The sequence below is a fragment of the Thermobia domestica genome, chromosome 5 (assembly GCF_964235325.1).
Source record: "Thermobia domestica chromosome 5, izTheDome1.hap1.1, whole genome shotgun sequence".
Lineage (NCBI taxonomy): Eukaryota > Metazoa > Arthropoda > Insecta > Zygentoma > Lepismatidae > Thermobia > Thermobia domestica.
The window spans coordinates 130,429,959-130,446,500 of record NC_137458.1 but is presented as its reverse complement, the minus strand read 5'-3'; the positions used below and the strand labels follow the sequence as shown (position 1 = coordinate 130,446,500).

Sequence of the window (16,542 nt, the reverse complement as noted above, 5' to 3'; positions counted from 1 at the left end):
GAATCTCTAAATACCTATTTTTTTCAGTCACACGGTTCTAATTTATTTCATAAACCTTCCTACTTTTAAGAAAATGCAAGTGTCCGAATATTAATGTGAGTCACTGTATGTACGGGGGTGCCATCGTATACTCTCACCCCGAACGCTGATCTTCCACGGCACGGAACTGTGCTTTCTTTTAAAAACTCTATAAATAACGACTAAAATGTTTCTGTATTATTTTAATAGTACTCATGACTTAATTTCAGTTTTTATATGGCATTGAACGGAGTTAGACTTTAGTGCCTATGTTTCAAATTATAATTGCCTGTCTATGTAGTAATAAGCAATCTCAGCATAAACAACTTTATTTTATATTTCTTTTCTTTTTCTTTCTTTCTTTTTCTTTTTTCTTTTTCTTTTCTTTTTTTTCTTTTTTTTTTTTGGAAATACATTATATAAGAGACACAGCAGAAGTGAATTATAATTATATTTACACAAGGGAATGCTCTTCTTTACGTTTAAAAGGAAACGGAAAAAGAAGAAAATTTCTTGCCACTACAAATTAATAAATAATAATAAAAAAAAGATCATTTTGCCCAATCTTTCCTCCGCGAATTTTCAGTACTTCATCCTAGAAATTATTTCCTTATGGCTAAATAAATAGCTTTCTTGCAGTTTATTCGATAGTCCTGGGTTCGACTTCAGATGGGATTTGCGTGGGAGATCCGGGTTCGATTCCCGGAGGGAGCTCATGTGGTTCGGGTTCCAAGTTAATCAGTTAGTCCCGTCTCAGATAACCTCGCTGCTGAAAGGGACGTTAAACTTAAAATCAATTCAATCATTCAGATGGTATTTCATGCGATTTCGATATAACGTTAAGCTGTAGTTCTTAACTTCAATAACTTCCTTGCTGAAAACGCTGTTTAATTCCAAATAATACTCCAAACAAATAAGCTTTAATGCAAAGTATGAGTGATACCTACCACAGGCGGTACGTTTAACGTAGTCACTTCATCAGTCAATGACCCATTGGATCCCTCGGCGTCAAAATACCACCATCTCCTTTGTCTGTAAGTAACAGTCTTGTTTGTATTCCACGTTAGATTCACCTTTTCTTTGAGTTCTCTGAAAAGGAAAAAAAAAAAGTCAAAAGATCAACATTTACACAAAAGAACAATAATGCCTAATCCTATTGTTCAAGTTGTGTTACCAGTATAAGCCTATTCAGTTATCTTTTGTACTCGAATGTCTTATTCGCATGTAGCAAACAGTTTCCTCGATTAAAAAAAAAAAAAAAAGCTAATTTTCTTTTCAAGATGTATTCAATTTGATATAATGAGGTTGCAGTACCGCCTATACTTGTACTAAGCATCGGTATATTAAGATGAACTATTTTATGATAAATAAAAGGAGTATTGAAATAAACGAACAAAGGAATGGACAATATAAAAATTGTTGCTTCATAGTAGCTATTTTACTTGTTTGTGAGTACAAAATTCACTGGCTTTTCTGCCTGTCAAGACGTATAGGCGAGCAGACTGTGACGTGTGATCAGCACATTTCCTTCCGTGGACAATATGTCTCTCTAGACCAGCATTTTTAAAAAGTTCTCTTTTAAGTTTTTCGCATACTAATTGTAATTTGAATCCTCAGTACATTTATTTTTAAAAAAATTAACAGATTTCAGTTTTTTCTTTATTTCTTTCTGGTTTTTTCTTAGTTAATGCTAAGTTTCTTTGCATTTTTTAATCATAAAAAACACATTACAATGTACTAAAGAAATGCAATTCAATAACAGAGAATATTACATTCAGAAAATGAAAAATAATTATTCCGTAAAAGGGGGAGAAACTGTAAAGGTCGTGACTCGACGTTGTCGTATGGTGAAGGGGTGAGGCTAAGGTGACACACTACAATGCTAACAGGTGACATATATATATTTCGTTCTCTGCTTTCACAAGGTAGACCAGCAGTGGCAACACCGCAGCCTCCTCATTTGCTAACAGTATTTAAAACGGAATTCGAGTCGCTGCCTTCAAATGCCATAAACGTTGTCCCATAGCATGGTTTCAATGTCCTAACTTTCCCTCGGCACACCAGTGCTTCCGTTGCGGCTCATTATTTGGAAATGACTGCTCTACACTAGAGTTAAATACCTCTTAATTCGAGTAACTTTCCAATTGCGTTACTAATGCTGATATCATTGAGTTATCTATATATTAAAATGCTACGTTTATATGTTTGTGGTCAAGAAACGTTTATATGTTTGTGGCCAATTATTTTGTCAATGATATCTCGAAAATCACATGCTCTAGGAAGATGTCGTTTTCACTGATCGATTGCAAATTTTGAGTAGATTATTCAGTTCTAATTGATCGTTATTTCTTCATTACATTTTTTAGGAATTGGAATTATTGACACTTTTTAAATAATCCTACGAGTTATAATTCCAACACCACACATTTGTATACGGGGTTAGTATATCTCTCCGGCGTTTCTTTCATGGCAAATGATAATGAAAAACGAAGAATAAGCAGTTCTCCAGTCTAAGATGAATATTTATTGTTTGCCGTGTTTTGCCCAATGAACACCATACTATATCACTGATATTATAATTAAGTGTGTGTATATGTATGTATGTATGTATGTATGTATGTATGTATGTGTATGTGTGTGTGTGTGTGTGTGTGTGTGTGTGTGTGTGTGTGTGTAATGTATTTGCTCATTACATACTGCATTCAAGAAGAAAGAAAACACTGATTATAAATGAATTAGAAACTCCAACTGGAAGTAGGCTCAAATCTTGCAAACGGTGCGAGATATTGAAAAAAAAATTGAAAAATCTCCCCTTTATGATACCTCTTGACGATTTTCATCAAGACGTTCTTCGCTTGTGTCTGTAAAGGGACATGTACAGATGTTGTGAGGAATGACAAGGACATTCATGCTCATATCTGAATGATGCGCTGTGTAGAGAGCACAGGTTCAGCTAGTCACTAATAATAATTTTGTGCTTTCTCCAAGAATCAAATCCAGGAGGATAGCCTATATACCAAAATGGCACGTGCACTATTTCAGATACTAAAAAAACATTTTACTCTCGGTTGTTTCTGACTTCTAAAGGACAATAAACATTATTCTTTGAAGCCTTCGGTTATTCTATATCTTATTCGGTTGTGATTTTTTACTCCTATACAATACAAAGAACTAATAATCATGCAACTAGTAAAAAGGGCCAACGCTTGGATAGATTTCTAATTTCGTTTTTTATACTAACTAAGCTGAGTGCAATTAAACTATTCCTAAATATATCAGTCCATGGGGTCACGAGAAAAATCACCTCAAAGTTGGGATACTTGAAGTACCAACCAATATGCGAAGGGTAAAAGCTGACATATTTCCAATTGATCTTTTTATACTACTTTGAGGATCCTAAATCCAATGAGACTATTTCTAAATATAAGCAGCCATTAAATGTCCAGGAAAATAAGATCAAATTTTTAATAGATGTAATTAAATGTTGCAACTTTGAGGTAATTTTTCTTATGACTCCATGGATGCATCCCTGCATTAGATACTTATCACATAGTAAATGTTATTTTTTTTTTCATATTTTGCCCAAGCAGGTGTTTAAACTCTGATCCCCCATTGCGTACGCCACTGACCCTATCGGAATCTGTATTCTTTTATTGTTCGTCGTTGTATTGTGTTAGTTTTATATATTCATTGTTGAAATAAAATTGTGCTTTTAGTTATTATTTGTTCAATTCTGCTACGAGTGTAAGACTAAGTTTCAAGGTTCCCGTAACAACGGTAATATTCAACTTTTATATTATTGCACTAGAAGACACAAAGATGGTCTTACGCAATGTTAACAATTATGAATACTGGAATGATTTATTTACACTTCTTTGACTAAATTTATTTATTTTTTCAGATTTACATAATATGACTACTCGAGTAACCTTGAAATCCTCACTCACGTAACCTTCGCTAATTGGAAACTTCAAAACTCAGTTTTTCCACCGATGGGAATCCACAACCAGTCTTAAGTCATAATAATAATAATTATTAAAATCTTAATTTATTAAATATTACATACCATAGCTATACGCGCACACTACAAACCAAAGCAGTGCTCAACAAGCACACATGCAAATTGAAATATTAAGAGAGGGGCGCATCTACGCCATCTTTGTTCCTTAGCCCACTGATTTATATGATGAATTAGTTGCTCTGTTTTCTTTGAAGTGAAATGGAATTTTTGTGATGTGCATTGACTGATTTCTTCTTTGTCTTTCTTTTTTCAAAATCAATTTGCATTATACAGAGTGTTCCAAGAATAAACCAACACTTCGCATACCTGTTCAGAGCCTCAATAAAGAAAATAGTTTATCTGTGGCTTTGGTCGGAAACGCGTAATTTCGGAGATAGGGGGTAATTAAGGTGATCAGTAAAATGGTCCTAGGATGGCTACCCTGAACAAAAAAAATCTTCAAACTTTGTATATATGTATTTAGGCCCTCAATGCAAGAAAAAAATCTATGATTTTGATTTAAAATGCCTCATTATGGAGATGAGCCAATTAGTCATAGGATAATTACTGAGAAAAGAACCGACAAACAATTCTCACACATGTTCAAGACCTCCATAGACGCATGCTATGCACGAAGTCATGTTTATGCATGACTTCATAGAGAAGTGGCGTTTCATTTAATATATTCTTTTGCAATTGACTATACAATGCTAGAAAATATATTTATATATATATATATATATATATATATATATATATATATATATATATAAACAGTGCATCTGTTTCAGATAGAGTATTACTGCTTCAAATAAACAAGTAAAACTGATTTGTATTAACTGTTCACCATTCAAACATAAGCTCAATTTATCCACTTTACTCGTTACAATAAATATCAACACATCAATACAAAACATTATTATTGCAGAATGGCGCACAATAAACTATACTATTACAGCAGAAGTATCGTTTTCCACACGGGAAGAATAAAGTTTAATTAATACAAAACCGGAATTTTGAATATTACAGAATTTCTCTTTAAAACCGGAATTGTCGAAAATGATGAAACACTTTGTAATGTGCTATCACAGTTTAGATATTATAATTTTTTGGGACTAATACTTTCCGAACATACCGTGTATTGAAAATTTTTAACAGATAATTTTTGATTTATGTAGTAAATCCATTTGCTCTTCATTTAAACCAAAATTGACGCAGGAGCTTCAGAATAACGTAGGAAAAATTATATTTCGGGGAATATTTTTTATTTATATAGTATTACATAGTGAATTTCTGTATATGGGCATTTCAAATGAATGAGTATTGAAATTATACATCTTAATGCGATATAAAAACATAGGTCAGTAATTGGACAGAATTTTCTGAAATTGTCCACCAATCTGATATTCGTTAGAATAATTTATACCCCCTTCGTCTCTCTGAGATGCCCATATTTTTCCAAAATCAGGTTTCATTCAGTTTTTACTATTTTTCATTCGCTTTGTATTTTCCGCCGCCAAAATTCCTTTGCCCTGATTGGGAACTATTTTCTGCCTTAGTATTCTAGCGCGCCTTCATCTCGTTCTGCTTTGGACACAATTGAAGTTAGACCACATCAGTTTCCGTTCTTAGAAAATTGCGATTTTGAACAACAACAACAACAACAACAAAGTATTATCCAGGTAAAATTAGTTTCAGATAAGGAATAAACATTGTGGAGCTTTCGGGAAGTTTTAATCTATTGGAATTTCATCTGAAAACAGTCAAAAAATTTAAAAATGAGCAAGTTAGGATCGCCATGTTTGACTCCAAGGACAGGCCAAAGTGACAGTGATCTGGTTTCCATTTGTAAAAGCGTAAACAAATATCCGGAGATTCTGAAACATTTATATTCCCCCTTCGTTTGCATTTGAATTTGGGTGCGGTAGCCTGTCCATATATATAGTTTGCTTGTGTAGTTTATGTGATCTTTTTTAACATGGCGGTAAGTGTAGTCTCCTTTGTAGTTAAATTAGTTTTCACCATGTCAGTGTAATTTCTAACAGTGACTCCCATTTACCCCTAAATTGATCACAGCTCCCAACGCATCATGGGTTGAATAATTTCATAATGGTTCTTTTCCCCTTAGGAAAGGGACCTTTCTTCGTTAATAGTTTCAATATGTCCCTCCCGGGGCATTGATATAATTTTGTAATTGAAAAAAAAATGGATTAGTTTGATAGAAGGGCTACTTGGCTCTGACCAGCTTTCTTCCCTTCTCAGTTCCTGAGCCGGTTTAGAATGGCGAAATCAATTATTTGTTTGGTTTACATATAGTTAATTTGTGTGCTAATATGGATTAATATGCCTAGTGATATGTGTTAGTATGTGTAACTTTCTTAGTTAGGATGTGTGATATAATATGCATATGTGTAATTTAGTATGCTGTTAGTAGCCGTGATGTGTGTGTGTGCATGTATAATTAATCTATTTAAGGACAGTATATTGTTGCTCATTTATTCATCTCTTGTGGTCCGTTGTACATTAGGGTGGGCCGAAAAAATCGAAAGTTGATGAATCGACTTCCGATAGTGCAGTAAACTTGCCTCATGACCTCAAAACAACGTCTGCGAGATTTCAACGAAATCGGTTAATATCTTGAGGTTCCTCAGAGCTGCCAAAAATTTGAAAATTATTCAAAACAGTTTATTTTTTTAATTTTTTTATTTCATAAAAGTTTTACATTAAACAACTTCCGACAGCAATTAAAATTCACTTTTAATAGTCTTTAGCAACAGTAAAAAGAATCAGATAAATCAATGAATATCTTTAGGTTCCTCAGAACTGCCAAAAAATGACAAAATTTTACCAAAAACCCAATTTTTTTATAAATTTTCAAAATATTGTTTTTGGTACTAATTTTATTTCTTAAAAGTTTTACATTAAACAACTTCCGACAGCATAATGAATTCACTTTTAATAGTCTTTAGCAACAGTAAAAAAATTCAGCTACGTCAATGAATATCTTTAGGTTCCTCAGAGCTGCCCAAAAACCCAAAAAAATCACCGAAACCCACTTATTTGACAATTCAGTTCTTAACGTTCATTGTTCATTAGTTTTTAGTTTGCACTGTAGTCAGATTTGTGATCAAACTCTGGAATTGCCGCCTGACTAGCCAGTTTTGCACGAATGACTCCGTCCCTTCTCTGGGAACCACATATTATTTGGGACGCTTCTGTGACCACCTTCACACAACGCTCAACGGCCTGGGTGTGGCACGAAAAGGCTGAAAATTCCCAGTCCACAACTGTTTCCTTATTTTTTCAATGACTTGATAAAGTCTGTCTCCCCATTCTGCATGACTTGAGGCGAGGTAAATTTGCAGTTCATCCAGTCAATAATATCCACATAATCTGTTCCATCAAAATTGATTTTAGGAACTTCAAACACTCTGATGACATTCTCCTCTTGCTCCCTTGCTTTCAGAATTCTTCTGAGACCCAACTCTCGAATGTGCGCCCTATTGTCGGTCAGCATGGAGAGGATAATGTTTTCCGGATGAGCAAAGAATGCTTTTCGGGAAATGACCTGATCCACTACGTTCTTCAGGTTTATTGGCAAATATCTACTGGTCTGAATGATGTTCCAGAGATTACGGGCTCCGTCTTTGATTGAATGATTGCACTTGATTGTGAACCATCCGGGTACGTAGCACTTCATGACGAACTCTGACAGTGTCTTCAACTGAGGTATTGGATTCTCTGTTGCTATGTATAAACGGAGAATGCGGTTGATTGTCGTAAGCCATCGTGAGTGTGAGAGATCCCTGGAAAACGCCTGGACAAATCGTCACTGCAAACTCAGGATTTCACTGCTTGAGAAATTTCTAGCAAGTACTTTTGCTCAGAGCTAAGGTCATTCAGAATGACGTTAGGTAGCTCGCAATCTATGTCTTCGAAGGTTGTTACTCCCAGGCTCTAACATCCCTCCAGTTGCTGACCAATCTCACCCCCATAGGATCGTGGACCTCTGGTTGCACCATCCAAGTGCTCAAACAAATGCCTCAACGGAAGATTGTTTAGGTGCAGAAGGCATATCAGCCATTGAAGGGGTCTCTTAAGCTTCTCTTTCAGGTAGCGAATGATCCCACCTTTCAAACCTGTGTTGATAGCCGTACCATCACAACCTACAGCGATAAGGTGTTCCTGATCGTCCCCAATATCCGCCATGTAAGCAGTTATGCTTCTGAAAATGCTATCAGCTGAGCCAGATGAGGGTGTAACGTGGCCGACATACTTCGATCCTGGCTCCTCGATAAGAGAAATGTGCTCTTCAGTCATGCTCCTCCGATATGACTTAGACTCTTCTTTTTCAATGTATATAGTTTTGCCTTTCCTTCCGTCAAAGTAAAGATCTTTCACCTTGGTGTCGTTTCCAGCTTGAAGCAAACCTCTCACTTTCATATTCTCTCTTCTAATCTTATTCTTATTACAAGTACTGTTTCACCTGGTTTCACGAGCTTTACATCTTGCAAAACACTTGTGGCAATAGCTGCCGTGGCACGGTCCGAAACTTCGAACCTGTCGCTAGCCAAAGCTGATTTCACCAGATGGAAGCGCATTTGTGATGTCGATGACGATATGTTTTATATTGTGGGACTGTTCGTGCGGGTGATCGTAGCGGTGCTGGCAGAAGAACAGGGTTGGTCGTCAGTTTGCTCGCTTACTGTTAGTGCATCAGACAGATCCTTTGCTTGCATCTCCTCTGAATCTGAATCTGAATCGTCTTCCTGCATGTGCATAGTTTCGCATTCGAAGTCCGGCTAATCAGTAGCTTCCATTCGGAAAGTCCTCTCTTTCCTTATGGAATCACGGTTCCTTCTGTCTTCTCTACGCTGAATCTTTTTAGTTTCATTCCTGTCCACGGAGCCAATCTTCCCTTTACTCGCAGTCCTCTGGTCCTAAAGGAAAGATTGCTCAAGTGGAGGAACCTTTTTCATTTTTTCACAAGTGCAGGTTTTGAAATCCTTGCACTTGCAAGCAGCTATATCAAAAAGTTTTCCCTTAGCTTTCCTGATGAATTCATCCAGTTTAGTGGCATATTGCGGTTTCTCATTATCACGTTTGTAGTTCTTCTTTAGTGCCTGATACTTCACGTGGAAGCCTTTAATCATCTTGATAACTCTGTCGTGACTAACAAATCGGATGGAACACTTTTGGTACAATTCCCCAACTTTTATTGCAACTGTTTCGGCAATATCAGAAAAACTTGGGTAATTTTTATTGCCTGCAGCATTTATAATGTTGAACCTCTCTTCTAAGCAACATCGCAGTACATCGAGGATAGTTGGAAGTTGGCAAGGATTCAAGTCCTTTGGCGGTCCGATTATCGGACACTCCATTTCGCTCCGCAATACTTTGCTTGACTTTGGCATAGAGGTCACGGACTCGTTCTTGTCTATTGGCTTGCAAGAGGCCATTTGGCCGTTAACTTTAATTTCTTACTGTACTAAAATAACAAAACTTTTTACCTCAATTCCTTGGCTTGCGTTCAAAGAAAATGGAACAGATCAACACGTTTTATTTTAATGTTGATTTGATAATGAATATCTAACTGCACTAAAATGAAAACAAAACTTTTAACCTCACATTGAACGCCACGTATTGATTGTTTCTTTACTACGTACAGTGTTGCCAACTGAACAATTGGCAATTTGTCTTTAAAAAATCAAAATTTGTTTTACAGGCATAATTAAACTATTATAAAGATTTTCAAATAAGTAGGATTTTGTTGAAATTTTGTCATTTTTTGGCAATTCTGAGGAACCTAAAGATATTCATTGATATAGCTGTTTTATTTTTTACTGTTGCTAAAGACTATTAAAAGTGAATTTTAATTGCTGTTGGAAGTTGTTTAATGTAAAACATTTATGAAATAAAAACATTTAAAAAATAAACTGTTTTGAATAATTTTCAAATTTTTGGCAGCTCTGAGGAACCTCAAGATATTAACCGATTTCGTTGAAATCTCGCAGACGTTGTTTTGAGGTCATGAGGCAAGTTTACCGCACTATCGGAAGTCGATTCATCAACTTTCGATTTTTTCGGCCCACCCTATTGTACATTGATCCGTAATGTAAACTGATAGTAATTCCTTACCGTTATATCATGGTATACAACTCATAGTTAGCTTTCACTATAGTACAAAGCGAGTTTAGTAGTACAAAGTTTATTTTCATACTGTCATGCCATCTCTCGTTCGATGAAGAACTACTTGCCGCTAGTGTTTTGTGCCCCCGAAACTTAAGAATCTAGTCAACTCAAAAATTACCTTTTTTTCGTGATTATTGAGGCATATATAGCAGTTCTGGTCCATACCAATAAATAAATAAACGAATGGCATTACCAAGTGCTCTGAAAAGCACAATACGTTATATAGTTTAGTAATGAAATAATAAAAAAACTTTCCGTTTGTTCTTAAACCGAAGTTTGCCTACATAACACTGTTCTATCGTCAGATTGCAATTTCAAATTTTCTTTCTTCGTTACGCTCTGTAAACGACCTCATCATTGTTGTTTACAAAATATAATCACATTTAGTTAAGAGTACAGTCAATGATATTAAATTTTCATTACGTATATAGATATGGAGCCGTGAAGTGCAAATATGTAGAGATGTATGTAGGAAGAACTGAGTGTCACTTCATGCGGATTTTCATGATCAGTGTACGATAGTTTATTTAGTGGCTTGTTGATTATAATATATATATAGAATGATACTGTTTCGAACAGTCTTGGGCATACTGACAGAATACGGTGTCTATAAAGAAATTTATGTTATAAATGAGAATAAATATAAACGAATAAGAATGGTGATAATATATAGTATAGTAAGTGTGATTAAATAATAGGACACCTGTAAATATATGAGCCCAGTTGTAATTTTTGCCACAAGGTATTGATTATATATATAAAATGGTGAATGTTTCAAGCACTGACCATTACGTTAGGAATTTGTGTGAGGAAGTGTGTCGTGTGAAAATGATGGATCATGTTTTCACTTCTTGGTTTGGGATTCACTAGTAACCGTACATACTAACTGCTCATATGGTCGGATGACGTGAGTAGTGTTCATGTAGCAAATGATTTTGGATAATTTCCAAGCAATCACAGAACAGAATAACCGTTTTCCCACTTAGTACAGTTTAAATATATGCGTTCAGCCTTACACTTGTAATAGTACTTTGTAACTTTGAATTTGTTTTCACTTCATCTTACTAAACCTAATTCATCCCTGTTACAGAGATGACGAAGTGGATAAGAGTGAATAACATAGTAAATTTATTACAGTCGTTAAATTTATTATACCGTACCAGAGCGTCCAAGATCCCAATGTCCATGAATTTTCACTTCTTTTATTTCTAGTATATAGTGTTTGAAATCAGTTGACGCCTCAAGATTAGCGCCCTTGCGGACTGGTAGCGACAAGTAAGAATTTGGCAAACAACTTACTAGTACAAAATTTATTTTATTTAAATTTTTTATTTTGGCAAATCCCAGTTAGAATTTTCTCTATTTTATCGACTTCCCTCTAGTTTTCCATACTTTACTTAGAACTCTTCTGTTTCTGAAGGGTCAGATACTTTTTTTTATTAGAGATTCTAAATTAAGAGACTACACCAACCTTCCGGCTGGACCGGCCGTAATCTGAGCGAATTGGTACTCGAAACTGTTAATTGTCAATTATTCCACAGGGCTTATTCCTTGTGAGATGGTTGCCTATTAGGCACGGGCTCGTACTTAGGCGCTGAGAGACCCCTTTGGGCCACGTATTTAGTAGGCCGCCCATTTTCGTATATATATATATATATATATATATATATATATATATATATATATATATATATATTTGTGTGTGTGTGTGTGTGTGTGTGTGTGTGTGTGTGGCTCTGGAGTTGATGATTGTCAGATAAAAAATTCGATCACTTATCTTTGTAGTTTTAGTGTCCTAGCTTAATTTTCCTTTGGCGCCCCTGTTTTCTCTTCTCTAGCTATCCTTCTATTTTCTCTTCTCTAAGGATTTTTAAAAAAATTTCCAACCTCCCCCAAGTTTTAACTTGACAAATTTTTGTCATTTAATATACATTATTTGAACCTGAATTTCCGATTAGATGTGAGACACAATTCGTGTAGGTATTTATCTATGTCAAATATCGAGGGACTGTTTCCACCGCAATTTGACCAGCCTCAATGGCGAGAGGTAGTCCCGTATGCAATCCAACTTTGTTTTCGTCTCTTTTATCATTATCCATTTGAAATTCTTCGTTGTACTATTCGTTATTTCCATTTTTGTTTCCATTGATCACCATAGAGATGAATGCTGTGTAGATGTTTGCGCCCATAATATTTATTAACATTTTGAGATTTCATTATCTCGATAGTAAATTATAAAAATATATTTATAATTCTTGTGTTTACGTGCCTGCCTTGCACTTTAAATGTTCACTCTTTTTAAATTGTTTGAGAATATAAATTTTAATCATTATGCGCGGTTAATTAGTTGTTATATAGTCGAATGTTTTCTTGTGTGAAGTGTTGCAACCTTAGAATTTTATTAATCGGGGTCAGTGACTTGAAGTTTTAAATGATTATTGAATTTATGTATGTTGAAATATAAATACGTGTCGAATATAAATGTGATATTGAAGTAAAATGTATAACGTTGAATTACGTAGAATTACGTGAATGTGTTTAGGGTCTTGGTACCTACCCCGAACGGTTGTTCGTTGCCATAGTTTCGGAAAATTCGACGAATATAAAATGTGAATTTAAAGTATACCGCCTGCTGTTGTTAACTAATATATGTAAATATTAACATTAGCTGTTTTATACTAACTGCATGTGGCATGAAATTAAGGCAGGTCGTCGTAACCTTAAATTATCATTAAAGTTTGCTCTCAAGCCCATAAACCCGAAACCTTCCTGTACAGTTATATCTCAATGTTATTCATCATATACCAATCTTCGAAGCAGAACAGTTTCCCGCTTCAGTCATTATGGTCTTGATACAAAAGCAAAATCTCTTTGAACCTAAAATTCTCCTTTTCTTAAAAAATTCTCCTTTTTCCTCTACAATGTGCTAATATAACTACAAATGTGTGCACGTAATGCACCTAATATAAATATAAATGTGTGATACAATGTGATAGTGATTTAAAAGGCTAGTAAATGGACGAGATAATAAAGGGAATGACAAAATGAGTGACGTAGTAACTGTGAAATTAATGACAAAACTTTGTGTACTTAATCCCGGAAATTGGAAAAAGATGCATATACAAATAAGTTCACAAACGGAATATGTGTTACTCACAATCTAGTGATATTATTTCATGTATGCATGTCTAAAAGTGAAATTAAGTACATTGGATACAAAAAGTCTGCCTTTCGGATACGTGACATAAAAGGTCATCTGAAAGTACGAGGAAGGAACTCGTTTAATCAACCTCTTATGTTTTTTTCTTTCCCTTCATATGAGATATGGACTCGTTTAACCATCATTTTAAGTTTTTTTTTCTTTCATGTGAGATATAATAGAATGTAACTAGATTTTCAAATTTACGTTTTATTTTTTTTAAATTAAACTATTTTTGTGTGTGTTTCTCTTTCTTGCATTTTTCTGTTAATATCAAATCTACCTAGGTATATTGATATAATCCAAGATTTTATGTGTAATGATACATTTATATGTATACTTATTTGCATGTTCTTAACATTTTGTGTTTAATTTCTCAATAGATGTAATAAATGTTAACCAACTGTAGTTAGATGATAGTTTCTTTTAAACTGATTTACCTATATCAATACATTGTCCTGTATGTATGTGTGTGCGTGAATGAATGACAAATTTAGTTTTAAGTAGTAGCATTTAATATTGATTTACTACGATAGTATTTATGTGTGTAATAGTATATTATATGTATTGATGCATGACTGAAGTCATGAAAGATAACTAACCGTAAATTATTCTAAATCAGCTCTGGGAGGAAAGCCAATACAACAAGATAAGCTTTAATAACAGTTTTTCAGGAATCCCTAGAACTTCTATTTATGGAAAATATGTACATCACTTTGATATTTTTTCTTGGCTAATTCGCATGTGTGTTTGATCTTTACTATGGATATTCAGATACTGGATAAAGGTTATTTAACATTTGGAAATAACAGACAAACGGTTAAATTAAAACTTATCATCACCTGGGCTGGGTCAGTGCAACTTCCATTGCCTGGATCCAGGTCAGTGTAGTATGAGAGAACATGTGTCTCTTCAGGATCACTTCCGAATTGATCCTCAAGTAATAAAATTCGGCTATATATATCACCTTTTCAATAACTATTCAAGCTTCTTTACTACATTTCCATCATTATCCAGTAATTTCTTCATCTCTCGTTCCTTATTTTCTTCTTTCCTTCTTTTCCTTCTTACCCCCTACTTTCTTCTTGACTTCGTCACTTTTCCTTTTCCTATTTCTAATAAAACTGAAGAGGGGTCGCGAATGAGAGTTGTCGCGAATGAGAGTTGTCGCTATTAGCACGGTCAATAGATTCACTTGATGTTTCTCTTAGGAAGTCCGATACTAATTAACCAAAACGAGATATACGTAGAAAGCAAAAATTCCAAAATTCATTTTTACTAATTTATTTTTCTAAATTATCCGATTGAAGATTAAGTTAAAATTAGCGACATCACTCCCTACTCACGACGACCTATTTCAACTTATCTTATTTTTAATGACAAGTTTGAATAGCGAATCTAAAGAAACGGAAGGAATGCACGGTGGCTTACTGGTAGAGCACTTATCTCTGGTACATGGGGTCCCGGGTTCGGCTCGGCTAAGTAAGTTTGTAGTGGACAACACCGTGTCCGCGGGTTTTCTCGGGATATTCTCGTTTCCTTCCACATTCATCACTTGCCGTAAATTATTCGTCTCCCTTAGTCTAAAGGATATAAAGCGCATAATCCTGGGACGTTAAATTCAAAAATTTCTAAAGAAACGGAAATTTTAATATTATGACAAAATAAAAGCTCCTTTTCCCTCTTTTGAGAATGAAACCATGTATTTCATCATGTATTTTTAATTGAGAATTAATACAACAAACTTCACATCCTTAACTTGTGTATCCTCACATTTGACACTTTCTAAATAAAGGAGTAAATTTGAATATTGGAGAAACTGCCGTTATTTTCCTCCTTAGGAGCGGGATCTTGTAAAAGGCTGAAACATGTATTCCATTGTTTTTAATTAAAAGGTTTTCGATTCTCTTCCACACCATCTTCTTCTATACAAACTAGGAATGGTCTTTTTCGAAAAATTTTTCGTTTTTCCAAAAAAATTTCGTTTTTCCAAACAATTTTCGTTTTTCCAAAAATTTTTCGTTTTTCGGAAATTTTTTCGTTTTTTCGAAAGATTTTTCGATTTTCCAAAAAAAATTTCGTTTTGTCGAAAAAATTGTTTTCCGTTTTTCCGATGATTTTTCGTTTCTCGAAAAGCTTTCGGAATTCGTGGAATGATAATGTGGGAGGAAATGGGAGTACCCCGGGAAAACACACGGACACGATGTTGTCTGCCACGAACTTACTTGACCTGGGATCAAATGCACAAGAGGTAAGCGTTCTAACACAGCTATCGTGCCCCCTTGGATTTGGATTTACTTAAAGGATAGTTTATAATGCCTACTATTGACGAAACTCATCCAATCACGACCAAAATTAGTATGGTTATGGACTGCAATGTATTTAGTACACACGTTAAAAATTATGGTGTTTGGGACTTTGGTTCCAGAGTTAGCTCAGTATAAAGTATAGTTCAGTATAAAATACTATGGTGAACAGACTTTTTGTTTTTGAGTTATTAGCTATCAATGTTAGGTTTGGAATCAGTGAAATCAAGAAATTTCATTAAAGGGCGAAAGATGGAACTCATTCAATTTTTACCAAACTTGGCAAGGTGGTGGATCTTGACGAGCTTAGTAACTATAAAGGTAACCAAGAAAGATCTGTCGCTTTTTCATCCAACACCTTCAAACATTGATATCGAACCTAAGACATACCTTGAAAATCAAAAATAGTCTCCATCAGCATCGACGACCTTCTGGCAACGTTTTGGAAGGCCATGCATTTCATCGTGATAGAACTTGGTGGGCCGTGAAGCGAAGAAGGTATCAAGTGCATTTTGCACCTCTACTAGGAATTTGAACTGGCGTCCTCTAAGCTGATTGTCCAAGGAATGGAACAGGTGATAATCGGACGGTGCAATGTCCGGGAAGTATGGCGGATACAATAGTGTTTTCCATCCAAAGTGTAGGATGGTGTCCCGGGTCATCCTAGCCACGTGGGGCTTAGCGTTGTCCTGTAACAGGAGGACTCCTTTGCGATTCAGAAGTGCATTGAGTTTTTTTCTTGAGCACGGCTCAACTGCTGACAGTACACAGTTGCATTAATGCTCTGACTAGCTGGTAGCAGTATTTTTTTTTTTCAAAATACTGTC

At 35.0% G+C, this 16,542-nt stretch overlaps 1 protein-coding gene across 2 annotated transcripts in view; it reads right to left on the bottom strand.

Annotated features, from left to right (window-relative positions):
* LOC145686129 (protein peste-like) overlaps window positions 1-16,542 on the bottom strand; it is a 156,501-nt gene that overhangs the window by 25,081 nt on the left and 114,878 nt on the right. For both annotated transcript variants that reach the window (XM_081759108.1, XM_081759106.1), the window contains exon 4: window positions 966-1,107. In XM_081759108.1, coding sequence (XP_081615234.1) covers window positions 966-1,107 — 142 coding nt within the window. The remainder of the gene's footprint in view (window positions 1-965; window positions 1,108-16,542) is intronic.